The 23850-nt window shown below is 38.9% G+C and overlaps 1 protein-coding gene across 1 annotated transcript in view; it reads left to right on the top strand.

Moving 5' to 3' along the window:
• Positions 1-23850, top strand: part of LOC150083004 (glycine receptor subunit alphaZ1-like) — a 115149-nt gene that overhangs the window by 38487 nt on the left and 52812 nt on the right. The window contains exons 2-3 of the mRNA XM_090378349.1: positions 4349-4486; positions 20420-20499. Of these exons, the coding sequence (XP_090234475.1) occupies positions 4349-4486; positions 20420-20499 (218 nt within the window). The remainder of the gene's footprint in view (positions 1-4348; positions 4487-20419; positions 20500-23850) is intronic.

Here is a 23850-nt window from a genome sequence, read left to right as displayed (position 1 = left end):
TATGTTATCTCCTTGACAGACAAGCATTGACCATTTAAAAACCTTGTATTGGTTGAAAACTACTGTGGACAAAATCATATTTACTTCTCAAGGCGTTCCTGGTATTCTCACAATTCCAATTCACCATTTCAGAGAATTTTATAAACTCAAGGTCACTCAAATATTTCCTGTATCAATTTATCAGTTTTGTTTCTCCCAGTACCTAGCCATAAGGTCATTATGGACTGCCGACCGGGCTAGCCGAGTGGGTAAAGTACCTGCCCGGCAACCCAAAGGTCGCGGGTTCGATTCCCGCCTCGGGCTTGGATCAAAGTACTGCAAAAACTTTGGGAGGTGCAATATGGCCACAGAAGCCGATGCGCCAACAACTACCAAATCAAATCAATCAATCAATCATTATGGACTTGCCTATATTCTTCTCACCAATAAATTGAGCATTTGTTTACACCCTTACCCTAATACTGAAAAGAAGCTATGTATGTACACTGAGTGATCACTGAATTATGGCCACTCTATGAAACTTGAATGCGACCCGTTGACCACGTGAGGTATGAGAGTGCGCAGTTAGTTGACCTACGTAGCATAGATAAGGTGTCAGTGGTTCAGTAGGTAGTAAAATTCCGAGCGTGATGGGTAAAAGGAAGGATTCGTCGGACTAGGATAAAGGACAGATTGTGTGAGCTCGACAAGCTGGTGCCTCGATTTCCCAAACGGCTGAACTTGTGGGGTGTTCGAAAGCCACCGTTGTTAAAGTGTACCAGGACTGGCGTCAAAATGGTCAAACAACGAGCCAATGGTAAAACTGCAAAGGTCAGCAAAAGGTTGATGTTAGAGGTGAGAGCTGGGTACGACGACTCGTACAGGCAAACAGGCGCAGCACTGTTGAAGAGTTGAATACCCAATACAACATGGGTCAACCCAAAGCAATATCTGGCATGACCATATATCGCACGCTGGCACGTATGGGCTATATCAGCAGACGACGCCTACGGCATCCTCTCCTGACCAAGGTTCATCGGCGTAAAAGACTCGCCTGGTGCAAAGAGCATGCAAGTTGGACTTTAGAAGACTGGAAGGTGTGCTGGTCGGATGAGTCACGTTATTTACTCCACACCGTGGATGCTCGTCTACGAATTTGGCGTCAACAACATGAGGCGCTTCATCCATCATGCATGGTATCAAAAAGTGCAGGCCGGTGGAGTCGGTTGTGTGGTGTGGGGCATGTTTCACTGGCAGGAACTTGCACCCCTGGTGCATAGGTAATAACGTATCAGTGGTCTGCGCAATCGTCAAATGCTTGCTGACTGTGTACATCCCCCCCTATGTTACACTTTTTCCCGAATGGCGATGGTGTCTTCCAAGATGACAATGTGCCGAGCCATCGGGCATTTGTTGTAGGAATGGTTCGAGGAACACAGTTCTGACTTCCAGCATATCGATTGGCCTCCGAACTTCCCCGATATCATTCCCATAGAGCACTTGTGGGACACTATGGGAAGGCATATCAGGCGTCTAGATACACCAATCACCTCCATTGCTGACCGCATTACACACAGCTTGGTTGCCTATATCTCCTGAACGCTTCCAACATCTTGTTGAATCAATGCCACGTCGGATAGCTGCTGTACTGGGGGCAAAAGGAGTACCTACGAAGTATTAGGTAGGTAGACATAGTTCAGTGATCACTCATTGTATATACATAAAATTCCCATTTTAATTTTTTTTACACATCGCCACATTTATTTCTCGTTGTCTACGAAAGAAAATAACATTACACTTAGTCGACTACGGCAAAACAGGCGTGATTATGTGATCTATTAAAAAGGGGAAACAGATGTAATCTGTGTTTGGGCACGTAATGGCTTTGGTGATGATCGAGCTTCCGTTATATATTTGTCTTCGTTTCGTTCTTAATGTAATGGTTTTGGCTCTGCGTGTGCCACTTAAGTATTCTTTAACAATTCACTTCATGGTGACCATCATCTGTTTACTACACGACAACATACTCGTACTTATTGCAAAAGCGAAACAGTAGTAGTAGAACTACTACAACTATTATTAACCGAATACCAGTGTTCAGAAGAATAACGTTCTTTGCATGCAAAGAGATCCTGTTCACAAGCTAAAGTGAAATTTTTGCTAGCTTCATTTTTGACGAAATTGCTTGCGTAATCACACAACACTTTACGGAAAGTATTTTTATTTTATATTTGATTAATGTAAGTGGCTATAAATTGCACAAACGTTGCCGATTTATTTATCATACAGTACTGTATAAGATAAATCTATATATATAACGTGTTCATTTAAGTTGGCGCCACATCTAAAAGTCAAAGAAACCTAGATCTGAAATCGCTTTCTTTCATATTGAAGAGATCGTGAAGTGTGTGCATGTGAATACTAATTTTAATACCGAGGGGACACTCCCATAGGCAATAATGTTAACTTTTTTTTACATGGTAAAGCGCATAGAAAGTGGAGCCATCATTGTGTGAACATGGAAACAGGCAGGAACATTGCGGAGAGTTCCTAAAGAATTTTCTACAGTTTTGTAGTTGTGATAGATACAATATTGATTCACTAATTATTAGTATGTGATACTCATAATTAATTATTATTTTTATACAAAAAAAGACGCTATGAAAGACGGCTGAATAGTGAAAAGTATTTCGAGACAAGAAAAACAATCGTTATGATAGCCGTGTGGGTAAGCTGCAGGCGGTAGTGTTTCCTCAGTTAACATCCACTTATTTTCGCTCCTACGTTTTTCTTTTCACCTCCTTTTTCTCCTTCTTATACTTTATATTTCTTCAGTATAATATGGTAATTTACTTATGTTTTTCCACATATACAAGGTGATTCACTGCCAGTGCGACAAACATGCAGGAGGTGTAGGGGCCACAAAGACGAATCGGAATCACATAGCATTGCAGGGTCCGAAATGCCTTCGTCATGCGGTAGAGGACGTTGAACGGGAGGTCGCGTGAACAGCGATCCCGCTGGAAGTCAGCATTTGCGAACCAGTTCCCGAGGCAGTAGGATGGACGAGTATTCAAACGTTGAACTGGCCGACATGCACCTCGCGTATGGAGCTGCGGACTGTAACGGGGCGCCGCTCTGCGCATGTACCAGGAACGTTTCCCGCACAGGCGTGCTCCTCATCATACAATTTTAATCATATGATGAGAAGGTTAAGTGAGATTGGTTGTTTCACGAGAGATACCATGAATAGAAAGCGAACGACGAGGACGCCAGACAATGAGGAGAATGTCCTACGTCTTGCAGAAGGCAATCCGAGTACGAGTACTCGAGCGATAGGCCAACGATTGGGTATTTCCCAATTCACTGTATGGAGGATACTGTCAACAAACCAAATGAGTTCATACCATCTGCAACGCGTCCAATCATTGGAGCCTGCGGATTATCCACTCCGGAGGACGTTTGCTACTTGGTTTCTTCAACAGAAACGATTCGGAAATGCTGACTTCCAGCGGGATCGCTGTTCACGCGACCTCCCTTTCAACGTCTTCTACCGCATGACGAAGGCATTTCGGACCCTGCAACGCTATGTGATTCCGATTCGTCTTTGTGCCCCCTACATCTCCTGCAAGTTTGTCGCACTGGTAGTGAATCACTCTGTATAATAATTTAATAAGCAATTTTTTAAAATATTTTTAATACAATGGCTACACATTGGCTAAAATGTAGCCTAGAAGGATATTAAAATGACAGTCATGTGTACCAGTTGCTATAAACATTAATAAATACAGAATTTTATGTACATCGAGATAGGTGCACTGGTCTCACTGTGCTGAAACCTGCTATAATTACCCACAATTTTATATACAGTAGTATATATATAAATTCTTTATTTATTAATGTTTATTGCAACTGGCACACATTTACTGTCATCTTAATCTCCTTTTAGGCTGCATTTTAGCCAAATCCGGCCATTATATTTTAAAATATTACTTATTTCATCTTAACTCCATAAATCTAAATCTGGTCACTTTGACTAACTTCAACTCTTGTTTTAGGTTTCGATTTAATGAACTCCTTTTGACTTTGGTTTTAATTTTCTTGCCATCCTATGAAACGAGCTCTGCATCATTTAGCTGCTAATCAGAGCCACTAATATATATACTACACAAAAATACAAAGAATCTGGAATCAATGGAAAATTTGGGACACAGTTATCTGTGACTGTATTTTACTACTCTGTGCCTTAATGAGTTATTAAAATTCCTAATTAGTACTAGTTCCCTCCATAAGAGGGCACCATCGTCGATTGACGTTATTAGCTGATAGATGTTATAAAATATAAAGGCTTTTACATATTCTATTGCAGTTACAGGAACTCCCTGACTTACGTAAGGGTGCGTTCCGCGGAACGTTACGTAAGTCGCGACTTCCCCCATGATTGTCTAGCACTCGCAACTGGGCTCGCTGAATTGATTGAATCAAAAAAGAAATCTTCGACGAAAATGTAAATAGAATTATTTATTGTATTTATTCAATTTTTTATCTCATGGCAGGAAGAATTACAAAAGTTTGTTATTTTAAAAAAATTCAAATTTTTAAAATTACAAAAAACGAGAGGAGGCTGGCATAACGTCAGTAAGTTTTACCTCTGGAGCAGATGCCATAATCCACGTCTTCATCTGATAAGTGTGCTTCTGTGGAGATTTATAAGAGGTCGGCACTCAATCTAATGAAAGAACATGATTGTCCCTTTGTATAAGGTAATGGTCAGGCCACGCCTTGAGTACTGCGTACAGGTCTGGAGGCCTCATTTTAGGAAGGATGTAGATTTGCTTGAGTGTGTACAGAGAAGGGCAACAAGATTGGTGAGGGGAATGAAGGGATCCTCTTACAAGGAGAGGCTTAAGTTCTGCAAATTGCAGCAGCTGGAGACTAGTCACCTGCGAGGTGATCTGATTGATTTGTATAAGGGTTGAGCCTTGAATGGGTTGAGCACGCTGAATTCTGATGGGATTCTTCCACTTGTTCAGATTACGAACCTAAGGGGGCATAAATTGAAATTGAAGAAGGACAAATGTAGAATAGATGTGCGGAAATTTTTCCAGCAATTAATCATCTGCTGGTGGTTAATTGCTGGAACAAACTTCCATCTGTCGTTGTGGAAGTTGATAGGTTAAATAAATTTAAGGAGGAACTGGACAAACGTTTAGAGGGGATTGTTTTTTTTTTTTTTTTTTTTTTGGCTGATGCTGCATAGGCTCTTGCTTTCTTGCATCGCATGCTACTACTACTACATATTAATGGATAACTGCACGGTGGCTTTTTTCCTTTCCATCGTAGATTTCTTTGTAGCAAGCAAGCATATCATTTACCCCTCTGTTAACTTTTAAGAATCGTTCACTGTCAGGATCCATCTTCTCAAACTTCACCATTGCCGATGCAATTACACGAAATGCCATTGCCATCTCTCTGATGATGAAGCGTCTCGACTCCTCATTTGGTTCATCTTGAGCTTCGTCAGCATTTTCTTCTTTCACTATCGCTGCCTGCAAGTCAATATGTTCTTCGTTAGATAATTCCTTCTCTTCTTCCTCTATTAACTCCTCCACGTCTTTGGCATCAACCTTCAACTGAAGTAGCTATGCAACCTTTACAATCTTATCTGTAACCTCTTCATATGATTCTTTTTCAAATCATTCGAAGCCTTTTACGTGCCGCTGGCATATTTTTTTCCATGCGCCATTTAAACAACTTATAGTAATTTTCGCCCAGGTGTTATTAATAGTTAAGATTGCGTGGTAAATATCGTAAGATTTCCAAGTCTCTTAACGTAAAGTTTTTCTCATCGTCTACTGCAGACAATGCCTGAGCAAATGTGCGTGAATAGTAGTAGTAGTAGTGGCACATGATGCAAGAAAGCAAGTGTAGGAGCTTATGCAGCATCAGCCAAAAAAAAAAAAAAAAAAATCACACCATTCCCTCCAAATGCCTGTCCAGTTCCTCCTTAAATTTATTTAACCTATCAACTTCTACAACGACAGATGGAAGTTTGTTCCAGCAATTAACCACCCGCTGGCTAAAGGCAAATTTCCGCACATCTATTCTACATCTGTCCTTTCTTAATTTGAACTTATGTCCCCGTAGGTTGGTAATCTGAACAAGTGGAAGGATCCCATCAGAATTCAGCGTGCTCAACCCATTCAAGGCCTTATAGACCTCAATCAGATCACCGCGCAGGTGCCTAGTCTCCAGCCACTGCAATTTGCAGAACTTAAGCCTCTCTTGGTAAGAGAATCCCTTCATTCAAAGTATGCTTTTAAATTCGAAATAACAATTCCATAGGTTGGATGAGTGAAGTCGTGTTTGGCGGTAGAAATATGACTCATGTTCGAATTGAAATCATCTAGATGCATAGGATGTCCATGAGCATTATCTAATAGAAGCAAAATCTTGAAAGGAACATCATTATCTTTACAATATTTTTCAACCTCGGGAATGAAGCAGCATTTAAACCACTCCTCAAAGGGTGATATTGTTATCTGTGCTCTCTCTGGTTTGATCGGAAATGCACGGGTAGGCTGGCTTTCTTGATGCCCCTAAATGCGCGATGATTTCCAGAATGGTACACAAGCAGTGGTTTTAATCTGTAATCTCCTGCTGTATTAGCCCTAAGCTAAAGCGTGGCCCTGTCTTTTGATGCCTTAAAACCTGGAATTGCATTTTCCTCTTTGGCAATGTATGCTCCATCCGGCATTTTTTTTTTTTCCAATACAGAGCAGTCTAGTCAACGTTAAAAATTTTGCTGCGTTGAATAGCCGCCTTCATCAATAATTTTTTCCAATACATCACAAAATTTCTCTGCAGCTGCAGAATGGCACTGGCGACTTCACGCATACTTTAATGTTTTGGAAACCAGCGCGATGCTTAAACCTATTAAACCACCCATTGCTTGCCACGAACTTGGTTTGAGGTTCGCTGTACTTATCCTTAATATCTTCATAAATACTTGTTACTTTTGTTTGAATGGTCATCGGACTCAGGGACACTCGCTTCTGAATCTGATTTTCCATCCATATTATTAACAGCTGTTCCATCTTCGATATATAGCACCTGAACGCTGTTTTGTGATCACTGTTGATCTCAAGTGTGTTGATCCTTTGACATGTTCTTTTATACGCGCACTATCCTTTAAACAGTATTCACTGTTGAAGCAGAGAGACCTAATTCCCTTGCAATAGACGACAAACTTCGTCCTGATTCCTATTTCTTAATAATTTCCATCTTCATTTCTAAATCAATTTTGTTTCGTTTCCTGGCACTACCACCATTTGCACTTTTCGTTGGTCGCTTTTCCTTCATCATTCTAATACGTAAATAGGAATGAAGAGAAGTTTTTGATAATTTGTTTTTTATATGATTGAGGATTTCAGTGAAGGGGATCGAACACATTTCACCATAATACAAAGGGTACTAGGAAAGTTTTGCAATACAGCTTTGTTTATTTAATTTTTTCAAAGTAATTTCCTCTACATTCAATACACCTCTCCATCCTCCGAAACCAATCTTTAAACCAGTTCTGCCAAGTTTCACTAGGGAGTAAAGCACACTCGTTGTCCCAAGCCCGTAGAAGGTCCTCATCACTGGAAAACCGCCTCCCTTTTAGCTTCATTTTGACATGCGGGAACAGTTCAAAGTCGCAGGGAGCAAGGTCTGACTGTAGGGAGGGTGCTCGAGAAGTTTCAGTCCTGTCGTGGTCAAATATTCGGTGCAGGCTTTGGCGCGGTGAGCTGGAGCATTTTCGTGATGGAGGTACCAGGTGTCCATTCTTGACTTTGGCCGCAGGTTCTTCATAGATTCAATGACTTTAGGCAGGCATTGTTCAGTATACCACTTAGCTGTGACTGTCTTCTGCGTGTCCAAAACGACACGTTCCACAATTCCACTCGATTTGAAAAATACAGCTATCATTTTCTTCTTTACAGATCGGGATTTTCTGACAATTACGGGTGAGTCATCATCATCAAAGACCCAAACTTTGTTTTGAGCCTTGGTCGGCAGATCGTAATAGTACAGCCAAGTCTCGTCACCTGTCACGATGTTGTTCACATACCGAGATTGTCCCTTATCAAACTTTTTTAACATCTCCCGCAGCAAGTCACACGTCGTGTCATCTGCTCTTCAGTCAGTTGATGTGGCATAGAGAGAACAAAGTTTCTTCACGTGCAAATGATCTTGCAGAATCGAACGAATTGCTGGTGCATTTAGGCCCAAAGTATCCTCTATCTGTTGGTAGGTCACTCGCCTGTTTTCGTCAAGCATTTTCCTCACAGCAGTAACGTTTTCCTCCGTAACTGACGTTCGTGGCCTTCCCGGCCTCTCAGAATCCTCCAGAGTGAAATTTCCCCTTTGGAATTCTCTATACCACCTGAATATCGTTGTACGATGTGAACAATCATCATCTAGTGCAAGTGTCATTTCTTCTAAGCACTGGTCTATGGTTAAACCACGCACGAAATTATACCGCAAAACTGTCCTTATCTCATTTCGTAACCACGATGCCATTGCAAGCACTTTACACTCTCACTACTAATGAATAACTGAGCCCAGTTATTCATTAGTAGTGAGACTTGGCGCGGCGGCTACTATGCACGTATGAACATGTCTCAACATGCAGCCACAAGCAGCTTCCTGTGATTCATTGTTGCGTCATATTGCAAAACTTTCCTAGTACCCTTTGTACCGTAACGTAAAAACCCACACAATTGCAGTTAGCATTAGTAGAGGCATACGATACAGCATCACCCAAAAAAATTTAAAAAAAAACCTTTCCATTCGTTCCAAATACCTGTCCAGTTTAGCCTTAAATTTATTTAGGCGATCAACTTCCACAACAAAAGGTGGAAGTCTGTTCCACCGTCATTTAACGGGATTATCGCAAATGCAATAAGATTGAGTTTACTACCAGTTTATAATAATAATAATACAATACAATACAATACAATACAATTTTATTTATCAAGAGAATTCGTTTACAATAAATGAACTTGTTAAGAAAAGTAAATTTCTTGACTACAAGATGTAGTTCTTCCTTTAGCATTAGCATTAGTAGAGGCATTTGATGCAAGAAAGCAAGCTTATGCAGCATCAGCCAAAAAAAAAAAAAAAAAAAAACCCACTTCCACTTCACCCCTCTGTTCGTTCAAAATACCTGTCCAGCTGAGCCTTAAACTTATTTAGGCTATCAACCTCCACCACAAGGGATGGCAGTCTGTTCCACCAACCAACCACCCGCTGGCTAAAGGCAAATTTCCGCACGTCTATCCTACGTCTGTCTTTCCTCAATTTGAATTTATGCCCTCTCAGGTGATTTTTCTGAGCTAGAGGAAGAATCCCATCAGCATTGAGCATGCTTAAACCATTCAAGGCTTTATACACCTCTATCAGATCACCTCGCTGGTGCCTAGTCTCCAGACACTGTAATTTGCAAAACTTAAGCCTTTCTTCGTAAGAGCACCCCTTTGTTCCATTCACTAATCTTGTTGCCCTTCTCTGTACTCGTTCCAGCAGCTCTACATCCTTCTTGAAATGAGGCCTCCAGACCTGTATACAGTACTCTAGGTGTGGCCTGACCATTGCCTTATACAATGGAATAATCACCTCCTTATCCCTGCTGGAAAAATTCCTGTATATCATTGACAGTACTCCATGAGCTACTCTTGCCGCCCGTCTGCACTGCTCAGAGAACTTCATATCTGCCTGCACAATCACCCCCAAGTCCCTTTCATTCTCTACCACTGTCAGTGTAGTACCACAGAGTTGATACGTTGCTCTGGGGTTGCTTTTTCCCATGTGTAGTACTTTACATTTGTCAATGTTAAACTTCATTTGCCACCTCTCAGCCCATCTGCTCAACCTTTCCAGATCCTGTTGCAGCAGCATAGTGTCAGTAGTGTCCTTGACAACCCTGCCAACCTTTGTATCATCTGCAAACTTGGACATTAAGCTTGATATACCATCATCAATATCATTTATAAATACAGAAAACAATAATGGACCCAACACTGAGCCCTGAGGGACTCCACTAATAACATTAGTCCACGATGAGCAGTGTCCATTGATTACCACTCTCTGTCTTCTCCCCCTCAACCACCCCTTTATCCATAGCAGCAATTTGCCTCCAATGTCACACTGCTCCAATTTGTGTAGCAGTCTTCCATGTGCAACAGTATCAAAAGCCTTTCTAAGATCCAAGTATATAATATCAAAGTTATTCCCTGCATCCAGTTCTTTTTTGACTGCATCATAGTATCCAATCAAGTTGGTCAGGCAAGACTTCCCCTTAACAAAACCATGCTGTGTCCGAGCTATAACTGAAGTCTTGTCTAAATGATCCTGCAGTGCTTCTTTAACCAGTGCCTCCATTAATTTTCCTGGAACAGAAGTTAAGCTCACAGGTCTATAATTACTTGTGTCAGCCTTTGATCCTCCTTTGTGAATTGGGGTCACATTTGCACATTTCCAGTCTATGGGTACCTCCGCTGAGTCCAAGGAAGCTCTCATAATTATGGCTAAGGGTTTGCTTACTTCCTTTGCTGCCTCCTTTAATATAACTGGATAGATCCCATCCACCCCGGGTGCCTTTCTTGTGTTTATCTTCAACAGTTTCTCCTCCACTTTACTCCCAGTTATTTCAAGATTCTGTAGCTTACTGCTAGAGTTGAATACACCTCTGGCATTCCCCTTGCTGAATAACTCCTCATGTGTGAATGTCGATGCAAAATATTCATTTAGTTTGTTAGCTACCTGAGCAGGATCATCAACAGTTGACCCATCAATATCAAGTGGACCAATCTGATTCATCCCCTTCCTTCTAGAGTTTACATAAGTAAAGAACTCTTTGCTGTTTTTCTTTGCATCCCTTGCCAGTGATTTCTCGTAATCTGCCTTCGCCTGCCTAACCTCCTTTGTAACTTGGTTGCATATCAACTTGTATCTATCATAGGCTTCTGTGTCATGTGTTAATTTGTAAGTATCCCATGCATTTTTCTTCTCTGCCATATGCCTCATTAGTTCATCTGACATCCATTTTGGCCTAAGCCTTGAACAATATTTCTTAGTTGGTATGTAAAGCCTAGTAGCTTCCAAGATAAGTTCTTTGAATGCTTCCCATTTTGAATTTGCTGTTGGTAACATCATCAGTTGGTCCCACTGTATAGAATTTAAATACTGTCTCAGAAAAGACTATGAAGTCACTACACATAGTATATTCCACACTGTAAACAGAGGTAGTTTATCTGCATATCAATTCTAATCTACTGTGTCATTGAGTATCAAGAAATTTCTTATTAGGAATTTTAATTTGGAGATGGGATAACTTCTCCTGAGCCTGAAATCAATGCTAGCCAACAAGTTGTTTATTACATTCATTGTGTGCCTATCTCCAAATCTATTTAGTATCCTAGGGTGAGGCAAAGTAATTGCTTTTGGGTTCCTTAAATTATGTGAGACATTTCTTTGTAGATTCGACTCTTCAAAAATAGTGTTAAGATTTTTTAAGAATAGATTTAACTTTAGTTTTTGAACTGGATACAATATTTTATGTTTCAACAAAAATTGCCTTCTCTTATTCAGGTCATTCCAAGAGTTTGTCCCCATTAAAAGTTTCAGAATCCTATTCATTAAGTTGTCTATTGCCCTTATTTCTGTTTTATTTGCTTGTGCCCATATATTTACTAAATAATTGAGTTGGGAGTCCACTAATGCATAATATAAGGTTACTTTTGTTCTAAGATTTAACTTATTCTTAATGTAGTAGAAAAAGTACACATACAATCTAATTTTTTTGTACAAGTTTGTTATATGCATTATCCAACTTAGACTGTAGTCGATCCATAACCCAAGGTAACAATGATTTGAGACTTCTTCCACAGTTAGACATTCGCAATTCTGGAAATTCTGTTCATGTAGGCAATCATGTTTGTGCAATTTTATAGAGGGTTGAATGTCCAAGGTTTGATGAGGAGGCCTTATTACCAAAAATTTAGTTTTTTCAAAGCTGAGTGCTAATTTATTATCGTGCAGCCAAGATTGTAAATGTATTGCATCCTGTTGCATTCGCCATTTTTGTTAGGTCCTTTCCTATTGTATATAAGATTATATCATCTGCATAAATTTTTATAAAGGAGTTCTTAATTACTTCGAATATGTCATTTATATAGATGTTGAACATGATTGGCCCAGCATGAGTGCCCTGAGGTACTCCTCTCTTTACATTATAAGATTTCCCCTTTGTATTTTCTACTTCTACTGTTATTTTTCTCTTGGTTAAATAATTTGCTAGTAGTTGATTGAGTCTTCCCCTTATTCCATATTTCAGTAATTTCTGTTGCAATATTGGGATATCAATTAGGTCATATGCTTTGGTCAAATCTATAAAAAAAATCAATATGAAGTTATTGTTGTTTAAATGTAAGTTTAGAGAGTCTATTAAGTTCTCTAATAATGTCTGTGTGCTCTTGTCCTTCTGATATGAGAATAGAGTTGTTTAACAGTCCATATTGATGTAAATATTTGCTTATATGGGAAAATATATAATTTTCTATTATCTTATTTAAAACTGACTGTATTGTTATTGGTCTGTAGTTGCAAAAGTCATCTGGTGGTCCCTTTTTATATATAGGAATTATCTTAAATTACAGTAAGTTTGTAGGATAGCTTCCCGACTCTAACATCCGTGCTATTAGCTCTACCAAGAGAACAGAGAACTGTTCTTTGTTTCTCTTTACTTCGGTTACTGTAATACAGTCCAGTCCGTAAGATTTCTTGTTCTTTAATTGTTCTATAATTTTAAGAATCTCAGTATAATGTGGAGCTAAGACTACACAAGAGTTCATTATCTGAGGAGGCCTATCTTGTTGAGTAAAGGAATTTTGGCAATAATGTATTAAATATCTGTTGAGATCTAATACAGCTTTGGCAAACCTATTTGCAGCCTCATATTGTTTGTTTGCATCAGAAATCTGTTCTACTAGTGTTTTAATTTGGTTTCCCCTTGACTTTTTCTTCCTTGAATTTGCTAGTAGTTGTTGAATTTGCTAGTAGTAGTCTGCTTATCCATGAAAAGATGATTGTAATAAGTGTTTTTTTGCTTTTTTATCATACCTGTCACTTTATTTCTGAGTGTTTTATAATTGTGATAATGTTCTTTCTTTGATGGACAATTTCTATACTGCCTGTAATATTTATCCCTTTGTACCATTAGTTCTTCTATTTCTTTAGTCATCCAAGGTTTCCTAAGCTTAATCCTGCTACTCCCAGTGTTTGTGTTGTTGGCTGTGTGATTAACTTTTCTCTCGGTATTAAACCTCGAATTGTTTATAATTTGTATTATCTTATTTGAAAAAACATTTACATTTGTTGTGTATGATGCTTGCTCTTGTATTAACAAGTTTCCTATGTTCTGTTTCAGTTTCCCTGTTGATAAATAATTTTTCTTCATAGCATTTGTTAATTTTTTTTCTTCACATGGGTGTTGTTTTGAATACATATCTACTATTAGTATACATGTTCTGTGATCTGAAAGTTGATTTAATAGTATGTAGGAATTAGCATACTTCAACTTGATATTTGTAATTAGGTGGTCCAAACAAGAGCTGACTGTTCTATTACCCTCGATCCTTTGTTGTCTAGTTATTCCAATTAAGGTATGTTCAAATCCATAATTGTTTAAGATTGCAGAGTATCTGGGTATCACATTATCAGTTACATCGGCTAGTAAATTAATATTAAAATCTCCTACTAGTATGGTCTTATCTGTTTGTATGTCGTCCCATTGCAAAATAATGTTTTCTAATTCTATTAGGAAGCTGTTTATTGAATCTGATGGTGGCCTGTAAAAAGCACAAATCATGAATGTGTTTTCTGGGTCTTCTCCTAATAATTTGACACAGCAGTTTTCACAAGACTGAGTTAAGTGGTAAACCTGTATTTCCCTAAAGCATGTTCTATAGTATATTATTATTCCTCCACCCCTTCTCAACTCTCTCAATATATAGACCTTATCATAACCTTGTATGTTATAATTGGAAATTTCCTCACTTTTTATGTTAACTTCCGTTAAAACTATACAAGAGATAAATTCTTTCATTGGATTTATATATTGCAAGAAGTTAAACCAATTTTTTCTTAGTGACCTGATATTTAGAGCTACCATAAAGAATTGTTTTTTATCAATTATAAGAGCTTGAATATTTTGATTATTTATAAAATGTAAAGGTGAATTGTAAATCTGTGATTCCTCAAAAAGCATACCTGATGTCTTAATTTTACCTTAAATCTAGATTTCTGGAAATTTCAATTATTCACAATAAAAGAGTCTATTTTATAAACTGCAAATCCTTTGAACTCTGAATTCTAATGGCTCTTGAAGATTCATTCTTCTTCACATAAATTTTGCCATGTTTTAGCCATAAAAATTTGTAACTGTGAGTTCTTGTTAGTTGTTTTGTTTCCCAAAACAATTGCTTGAGGTGGGCTGTTAAGTGGTCATTTATGTAGATGGGGCTATTGCTATTGTTCTGATATATGTCCTTTGCTGTTAGTCGGATCTCCTTTGCCTTTCTCATCCATTTTTCCTTTGCCACATGGTTTGAAAACTTCACAATTAGTGTTGGCTTGTCTTTTGTTTTCTTACTGTTTGGTATGTAATAGTGTTCTATTTCTTTGTTGTTCTGTAGTTTCAATGCAAGTCCTAGCTGCTGTATAACAAGCTCTAGGTCTTGGCCTGTTAATCCAGTTAATCCTACAATTTCTACGTTAAAATAATAATAATAATAATTATTATTATTATTAGCCACATGCTCCAAGGAAGCCTGAGAAGAGAAATAGAAGGGAATCACAAAGAAAGAGAAGAATGATGATATCCAACTCAGGACCCTGGGTGTGCCAAGCCCATACTCACCAGATGTGAACCCCTGGGGTTATGTTAGCATTAGCATTAGTAGTGGCATTTGATGCAAGAAAGCAAGCGTATGCAGCATCAGCCAAAAAAAAAAAAAAAAAAAAACCACTTCCACTTCACCCCCTCTGTTCATTCGAAATACCTGTCCAGCTGAGCCTTAAACTTATTTAGGCTATCAACGTCCACTACAAGGGATCAAAGTCTGTTCCACCAACCAACCACCCGCTGGCTAAAGGCAAATTTCCGCACGTATATCCTGCATCTGTCTTTCCTCAATTTGAATTTATTGCCCTCTCAGGTGATTATTCTGAGCAAGAGGAATCCCATCAGCATTGAGCATGCTCAAACCATTCAAGATTTTATACACCTCTATCAGATCACCTCACTGGTGCTTAGTCTCCAGACACTGTAATTTGCAAAACTTAAGCCTTTCTTCGTAAGAGCACCCCTTTGTTCCATTCACTAATCTTGTTGCCCTTCTCTGTACTTGTTCCAGCAGCTCTACATCCTTCTTGAAATGAGGCCTCCAGACCTGTATACAGTACTCTAGGTGTGGCCTGACCATTGCCTTATACAAGGGAATAATCACCTCCTTATCCCTGCTAGAAAAATTCCTATATATCATTGGCAATACACCATGAGCTACTCTTGCAGCCCGTCTGCACTGCTCAGAGAACTTCATATCTACCTGCACAACCACCCCCAGGTCCCTTTCATTCTCTACCACTCTCAGTTGGTACCACGGAGTTGAAATGTTGCTCTGGGGTTTCTGTTTCCATATGTAGTACTTTACATTTGTCAATGTTAAACTGCATTTGCCACCTCTCAGCCCATCTGCTCAACCTTTCCAGATCCTGTTGCAGCAGCATAGTGCCAGTATTGTCCTTGACAACCCTACCAACCTTCGTATCGCCTGCAAACTTGGACGTTAAGCTCGATATACCATCATCAATATCATTTATAAATACAGAAAACAATAATGGACCCAACACGGAACCCTGAGGGACTCCATTAATAACATTAGTCCACGATGAGCAGTGTCTATTGATTACCACTCTCTGTCTTCTCCCCCTCAACCACCCCTTTATCCATAGCAGTAATTTGCCTCCAATGCCACACTGCTCCAATTTGTGCAGCAGTCTTCCATGTGCAACAGTATCAAAAGCCTTTCTAATGTCCAAGTATATAATATCAAAGTTATTCCCTGCATCCAGTTGTTTTCTGACTGCATCATAGTATCCAATCAAATTGGTCAGGCAAGACTTCCCCTTAACAAAACCATGCTGTGTCCGAGCTATAACTGAACTCTTGTCTAGATGATCCTGCTGTGTTTTCTGTAACCAGTGCCTCCATTAATTTTCCTGGAACAGAAGTTAAACTCACAGGTCTATAATTACATGTGTCAGCCTTTGATCCTCCTTTGTGAATTGGGGTCACATTTGCACATCTCCAGTCTGTGGGCCCTCCCCTGAGTCCAAGAGAGTTCTCATAATTTTGGCTAAGGGTTTGCTTACTTCCTTTGCTGCTTCCTTTAATATAACTGGATGGATCCCATCCACCCCAGGTGCCTTTCTTGTGTTTATCTTCTACAATATCTCCTCCACTTTACTCTCAGTTATTACAAGATTCTCAAGCTTACTGCCAGAGTTGAATACACCTCTGGCATTCCCCTCGCTGAATAACTCATCATGTGTGAATGTCGATGCAAAATATTCATTTAGTTTGTTAGCTACCTGAGCAGGATCATCAACAGTTGACCCATCGATATCAAGTGGACCAATCTGATTCATCTCCTTCCTTCTAGAGTTTATATAAGTAAAGAACTCTTTGCTGTTTTTCTTTCCATCCCTTGCCAAAGATTTCTGGTAATCTGCCTTCGCCTGCCTAACCTCCTTTGTAACTTGGTTACAGATCAACTTGTATCTATCATAGGCTTCTGTGTCACGTGTTAATTTGTATGTATCCCATGCATTTTTCTTCTCTTCCATATGTCTCATTAGTTCATCTGACATCCATTTAGGCCTAAACCTTGAACAATATTTCTTAGTTGGTATGTAACACCTAGTAGCTTCCAAGATAAGTTCTTTGAATGCTTCCCATTTTGAATTTGCTGTTGGTAACATCATCAGTTGTTCTCGCTGTATAGAATTAAATACTGTCTCAGACCATCGTAGTCGCCTTTACGAAAGCAATAACCCTTCCCTTTACCCCTAATGGTAGTTACCTCTTTGATTAAATCCCACTTCAGCAGACTGTGATCACTGCCACATAGTGGTTCATTTATCTGCAGATCCTTACTGCATGAAGAATCACTAGTGATAATCAAATCAAGAGTATTACTCCCTCTAGTTGCCTCCCAAACATGCTGATGTAGAAAACAATCATCCAATAAATCCACAAAAGCCCTGCTAGTGTGTGAGTGACCAGCCCCCAAATTCCAGTCAATATCTGGGAAATTTAAATCCCCCATTATAAGACTCTCTGATTTACTGGCCCACTCTATTTCCCTGTACAGTTTCTTATTATACTCATCAGAGTCATTAGGCCTGTAGCGAGAGGCGGATTTAACGGCGGGCGCACCGGGCGCGCACCTTGGGCCCCGACTTCTGAAGGGCCCACGCAAAACCCCAACAAATTAGTTGAACTAATAAGTTCAACTATTAGTTCAAAACTTTGTGATCATTATTATGCTATTATTAATTATATTATACATATATTATATTCACATTTTATTGGAAATAAAGCATTAATAGTACATAATATTTTTTATTTATTTAAAAAAATGGTTAACATGTATTTTTATTTTCCCTGTCTCTCTCCTTTTTTTAAGGGGCCCAGTGTTTTCTTCTGCACCCGGGGCCTCAACCGACCTTAATCCGCTACTGCCTGTAGCACACTCCTACTCTCAATTTTGATCTCCCAATGCTTATGTCACACCAAACTGACTCGACATTGAACTGTCCAACGATGTCGACTGGCTTCACTTCCTTGGATTTTATGTGTTTCTTAACTAATAGCATAACCCCTCCTCCCTTCCTATCCTGTCTATCCTTTCTGTAGACGTTGTACTTCCCAAATTCTAGTTCTGCATTCCTTATATCTGTGTGACACCACATCTCTGATATCCCAAGAATATCTGCCTTTGATGTTTTGAGCAATACCTCACATTCATCAAATTTATTTACTAAACTCCTAGCATTGGCGTACACGCAAGTATACATGCACCTGTTTCTATTCTTAGTTACCCTAACACAACCCATGTGTTTACGTGTACCGCGATGACTCCCAGCAGTCTCTGAAATATCCTGCATCTTGTTTTTCAGGCTTCTGCTCATTCCAATAGAAGCAATGCAAGAATCTCTTTCACCTCTGCCAGTGGCTACTGTTAATCTATTAGTCTTTGTCTCCCCCCCATGTGAGAGAGTAATTATAAACCAGTTAGTTTAACTTCTGTTCTAGGAGAAATAATGGAGTCACTGGTTAAAGATGCATTGCAGGATCATCTAGACAAGACTGCAGTAATAATTAAGACAGCGTGGGTTTGTTAAGGGAAAGTCTCTGTCTGACAAATTTGATTGAATATTACGATGTGGTTACAAAGGAACTGGATGCAAAAAATAATTGATATCATATACTTGAATTTCAGGAAAGCTTCGGATACTGTTGCGCATGGAAGGCATGGTACAAAATGGAGCAGTATGGCATTAAGGGCAAGTTGCCACAGTGAATAAAAGGGTGGTTGAATGGGAGAAGATAGAGAGTGGTAATCAATGGACGCTGCTCTTCATGGACTAATATTATTAGTTGATTCCACATGGTTATTGGCCCCAGTGTTGTTTTGCATATTTACCAATGATATTGATGAAGGTATATCAGGTTTAATGTCTAAGTTTGCAGATGATACAAAGGTTGGCAGGTTTGTTAATGACAGTAATGGCAGTGTGCTGCTGCAACAGGATCTAGAAAAGTTGGGCAGATGGGCTGAGAAGTGGAACTGAAGTTTAACATTGACAAATGCAAAATACTGCATATGGGTAGAAATAACCCCAGAGAAACGTACCAAAGTGTGGTAGAAAATGAAGCTGCAAGGGTAGCTTGTGGTGTCTTGTCCATGATATAAAGGAATTTTGCTAGCAGGGATAAGGGGTGATTGTCCACTTGTATAAGGCAATGGTTAGGCCACACCTTGAGTACTGCACACAGGTCTGGAGACCTCATTTTAGGAACGAAGTAGAGTTGCTTGAGCCAGTACAGAGAAGGATAACAAGATATACGCCTAAGACCGGCTAACTCAGCTACTGAGTGAAAAAAGCCCACTAAAGTTCCTTATGTCATCAATGGGACTCAAACCTGGGCTTTTCCACCCAGTGCGTGGAGGACGATGACGATACCACTGTGCTACTCGCGCGGATGGTGTACTCGAAAACATTTCTTTGTGCATCCTGGTTGTAGTCTGCCGTTAATTGCTTGATCGTGAGCCGTCTGTTGTCTCGGCCAGCACGTGACGACAGCCATTCAACCCCACTGTCAACGAATGGTGGTCTACAGTTCCGGCATGTTGAGTGAAATTTAGTCTAGTGGAGATTGAGTTAAATTTAGTTGATTGTGTGTCCCTCTTCGGACCATTCCGTCACACCTTTACTGTGGCGGCCCAGAAACAACTGACAGTGCCTGCAGTTTCTGAGATGCTCGCCCCCCCTCCTCTTCCTACTGCCACAAATCAATCCCCGGTCAAACCTCGTCAGACCCTTCCCTCTTCCCATTGCACTGGCTTCATACCATGTCGTGACCGGTCGGTGACGTTAATTCTAGGTGCTGTGGGATTGGTCTGCTCGTGGACACGGGTGAGCAAAACGTTTTGGCTCATGAGTTCATATTTGTTTAATGCCCATGTGTTTCTGATAATATGTAGCTGCTTCATTTTTATACAAGTCAGACAATTGCAAGTCCACAACTTGACAACTGTACCACGAGGTGGGGATCACTTCATCTCATCCTGAGAACGGTCATTTAATTCACTTTTCACACCCTTTAGGTGCTGGACATACACAAAAGGTATAGGATCTAAATATGATGAATACAAAAAGATGAGTGGCAATATTGTCCTGTCATCGCAAGGGCAATTCAGGCTTTCAGAAATTAACTTTTCGTGTAAAGCTTTTAAAGACCGTCTGGGTGGGGGTGGGGGATTATCTTGCTATCATATCATAATACATAAATAGTACAAAAGCATATGTGTCTCGGTTTATGTTGGACAAATCAGCAATAAGTCATTGTACCGCTCAAAAGTTTTACTGGTGAAAATGTACTTCCTTGTATTTCAATGTCTGTTTGTACTGTATATATTTTTCCGTTTATAGTATTTGTTTCTGATTTCTACAGAAATCAAAAACGAATACTTATCTTTATTATTTATAACACAGCAGTGTTAGTGTTTTATTTATGTATTTTATTTATTTATTTTTTTTTCCTTTTCAGTTCTGGAGTCATTAACTTCAAAAAATTCAAAACCGTATTTCCTGACGATTATGATAAGCACGAAGCTCCACTAGTGGAAGGTACGATACCTGCTAAGAGAAAAAAAATTATTATCACACTCACACAATAGCTATACCCAAGGAGGTACATAGGATATGGCCGAACGTCACAAAAAGTACTGACATAGTAGTAGTTTCTTTTAGGCTCATATAAATAAATGTAGCCTGCTATCTCTTTGGATACAATAATTCTACACTCTTGTTTACATTTAAACTAAAAATTCAAAGAATGAATTATTTATTTCCATAATATTTTATAAATATACCATAAAAATAAAATAAAATTATTGCCAAATTTAAAATGTTATACAATTAACGTAATTAGCAAAAAATAAAAATTACAAAATTATTTTTTTTAAAACAGTCTTCCTATTACTTTTCCCCTTTTCTAAAATGATAAATTAGTTTTAAATTTAAATACCCAGGGGCTCACATCTGGTGAGTATGGGCTTGGCACACCCAGGGGCCTGAGCTGGATATCATCATTCTTCTCTTTCTTGGTGATTCCCTTCTACCTCTCTCTCTCTCTTTCTTAATTCAGAATTTTTTTTTTTTTTTTTTTTTGCCTGGTGCAGCATAAGCCTCAGGCTTCCTTGCACCATATGGCTAATAATAATAAATTAGTTAGATAAATTAAATAAGATGAAAAGAGTTGATATTTTGCAAATTCTAATAAACATTTAAAAAAAAAAAGTAGTGGGTTGTGAAAAAATTAAGAGCAACATACAAGTATTGCATGAAAGTGTTATTGTCGGCCTCAGGACCAGTTGGTGAAAATCAGTGGTTTCTATTATTTATGTATCTGTAACCAGGGGCGTATTTGGGGAGAGGCATTACCCTCCCTTAGTCAAAAATTCGAAATTAAAGAAAAATAATACAGGAGGCGTTTCGCTTCTTCTGTATTCTCTCAAGGAATTCCAATCTACGAAGAGCTAACTGAAAGACAAAATCTCTGGAAAAACCAATGATTTTTTTCAGTGGCATAACTATGCCAGTGCAGCTGCATTTCTCAAGACAATTAATGAATTTCATTTAATAAATGAGCAAGTGTAACTTCATTAATAAACAAGAAAATATTTTAAATTAAATGTAACACATTATAATCAACCCAGAAACTGGCTGCCCGAGTGTTGTTTAGACTTATAAATATTAGTAATTTATTTATTAGCTTATAAATATTAGTAAATAGACAGTCATGAAATATTCAGCAAAACTAGTGTCAATATATAAATATACATCACAGTCTGATTTTATTCTAGTGTATGCATACTCTGATTGTCATCTGAGGGCAATATGTTTTATTTTTCGATACACAAATTTGTCACATAACAGTGTAGCTATGGCCAGGTTGTCGTTTTAGCACCTTTTGCACTAGATTTGGCTTTATTCATTTATTTTTTTGTTTATCTGAAGCAAAAAAAATACAAGGACTATGAATAAGTTATTACTATGCCAATCAGAGACACAACTAAATTGCAGATCCTTTGATTCTCACATATGACATTCTGAAACTGATCAGTGCAATGGGTGGAACCCTTCCTGTAATTATCATTTATCACATAGTGTACAGAATAAACAATGGCCAGGCAGAGTAAAGCATCTACTTCAGTCACTTCAAAGCATGTGGTTTTGCTAAATTTATGGTTTTGAGGTTCATTTGCATTTTCACAACAATATTCTACCCTTGTCTGTTGCTGTGGGTCCCTAATTGAGTGGGCATGGTCAGTTTTCAGGTATTTGCAATATGCACAGATTAGCTCTTTTGTCTTATTCGGGCAGTTGGTGAAATCATTTTCCTTTTCAGAGCGGTGACCGCAAGTGGAGGTGGCCTGGGTGCATCGGTGAGAAGTGTGGCCAAATTTGCAGCAGCGATAGCATTTAGGGATGGCCACATGTTCCCTTAAACAGTGACTTCCCCATTCGATGTAGATCCTGAACTGCTATTTAAGTACTTGCCAGGCAGGTTGTGTTAATTCCAGAATCCAGTTTTTGGTTGTACCAGCTCTTTCTTGGTAGAGTATTTTGGTTGAACCAGGCTTTGTTGCTCTTCCTGTGGGATAATGCCTTGGAGGTTCTGTTGGAAGATTTCCTTGGCCAATTGTTGCAGTGAGAGGTCTTTACCGACATCAAATATTAATATGGAGGGATCCTTCCTTTTCGGTGGTTCTGCAGTGAGTCCCAGGGAAGGAATTTTTGGATTTGCAAATATGGTATCTATGTCCACTTTCATCTCGGTTTCAGTTAGTATTCCTGCATTTCTAGTTTTCCTGATTGCCTTGATTTTAGTGGTTTTAAAATCATCTTTGAGGTTGCTCATAACTTTAGCAAATTGAGCCTTCTTAACACCGTCCAGTTGGAAATGTTTTCACCTGTGGCCACAGCAAGCTCAAGAGGTAGTTGATGACAGGACAGGGTTCTATTTTGCTGTTAGAGCCAGATAGTAGTCTGTTCTGGTTTACGCAGTACTCAGGCGACCTTGGCCAGTTCTTGTAATAATTCCTGGCACCTGAAACTGCTTCCATAATGCCGAGACAACACTGCTTGACACATTAAGCCATGCTAATGTGCAAATACAGTGGATTCCAGTTATTTGGGACACATTGGGACTAGGTTACGATTTGTTCACAGTATGAACAAATCATGTTATGATGGGCTCTCCATAATAAAATGCCGACCGGGCTAGCCAGGTGGGTAAAGTGCCTGCCGGGCAACCCAAAGGTCGCGGGTTCGATTCCTGCCTCGGGCTTGGATCAAAGTACTGCAAAAACCTTGGGAGGTGCACTATGGCCACAGAAGCCGATGCGCCAACAACTACCAAACCAAAAAAAAAAAAAAAAACCATAATAAAATAACGTTCACTATACGATATGTAGTAAATAATGTTCACTATATGATCCCCATCTGTGCACATGCTGACCAGTCCAAAAGGAATAATCTAAAGTTCCTGCATTGCTGGTCATTGTGATCACATTTGTGAATTGAATTTTTATTCTATTAAACAACAATTCTAATAAGGCAAAAGGAAGAATATTATCCACAGGCTATAAAAGTAAAGACATATTAGGCACAAATTCACACTTTATTACCTTGCCAATTAACAAAATTAAATTCATCATAAAATATTCTTCTGTGAAAATTGGAAGAATATTTTCCACAGGTTAGCAAAATAAAAATAAATTTATGCTTACATATGTAGCTTAATTAATACTGTAATATGTACATTCTAACTAATTAATATTTCTATTTATGACTTTTTTTTTTTTTGGGAGTTATAAAATTTAAAACAGTAAAAAAGATTAACAGTAAACAAAGAACATGGCATGCACAATTTGCAACTAACACGATACACACAAGTGAGATACAGAATAACAA

The sequence above is a fragment of the Mastigoproctus giganteus genome, chromosome 7 (assembly GCF_048544385.1).
Source record: "Mastigoproctus giganteus isolate SK-2022 chromosome 7, ASM4854438v1, whole genome shotgun sequence".
In the NCBI taxonomy this organism is placed as follows: Eukaryota; Metazoa; Arthropoda; class Arachnida; order Uropygi; family Thelyphonidae; genus Mastigoproctus; species Mastigoproctus giganteus.
This window is presented reverse-complemented; position numbering and strand designations above follow the sequence as displayed.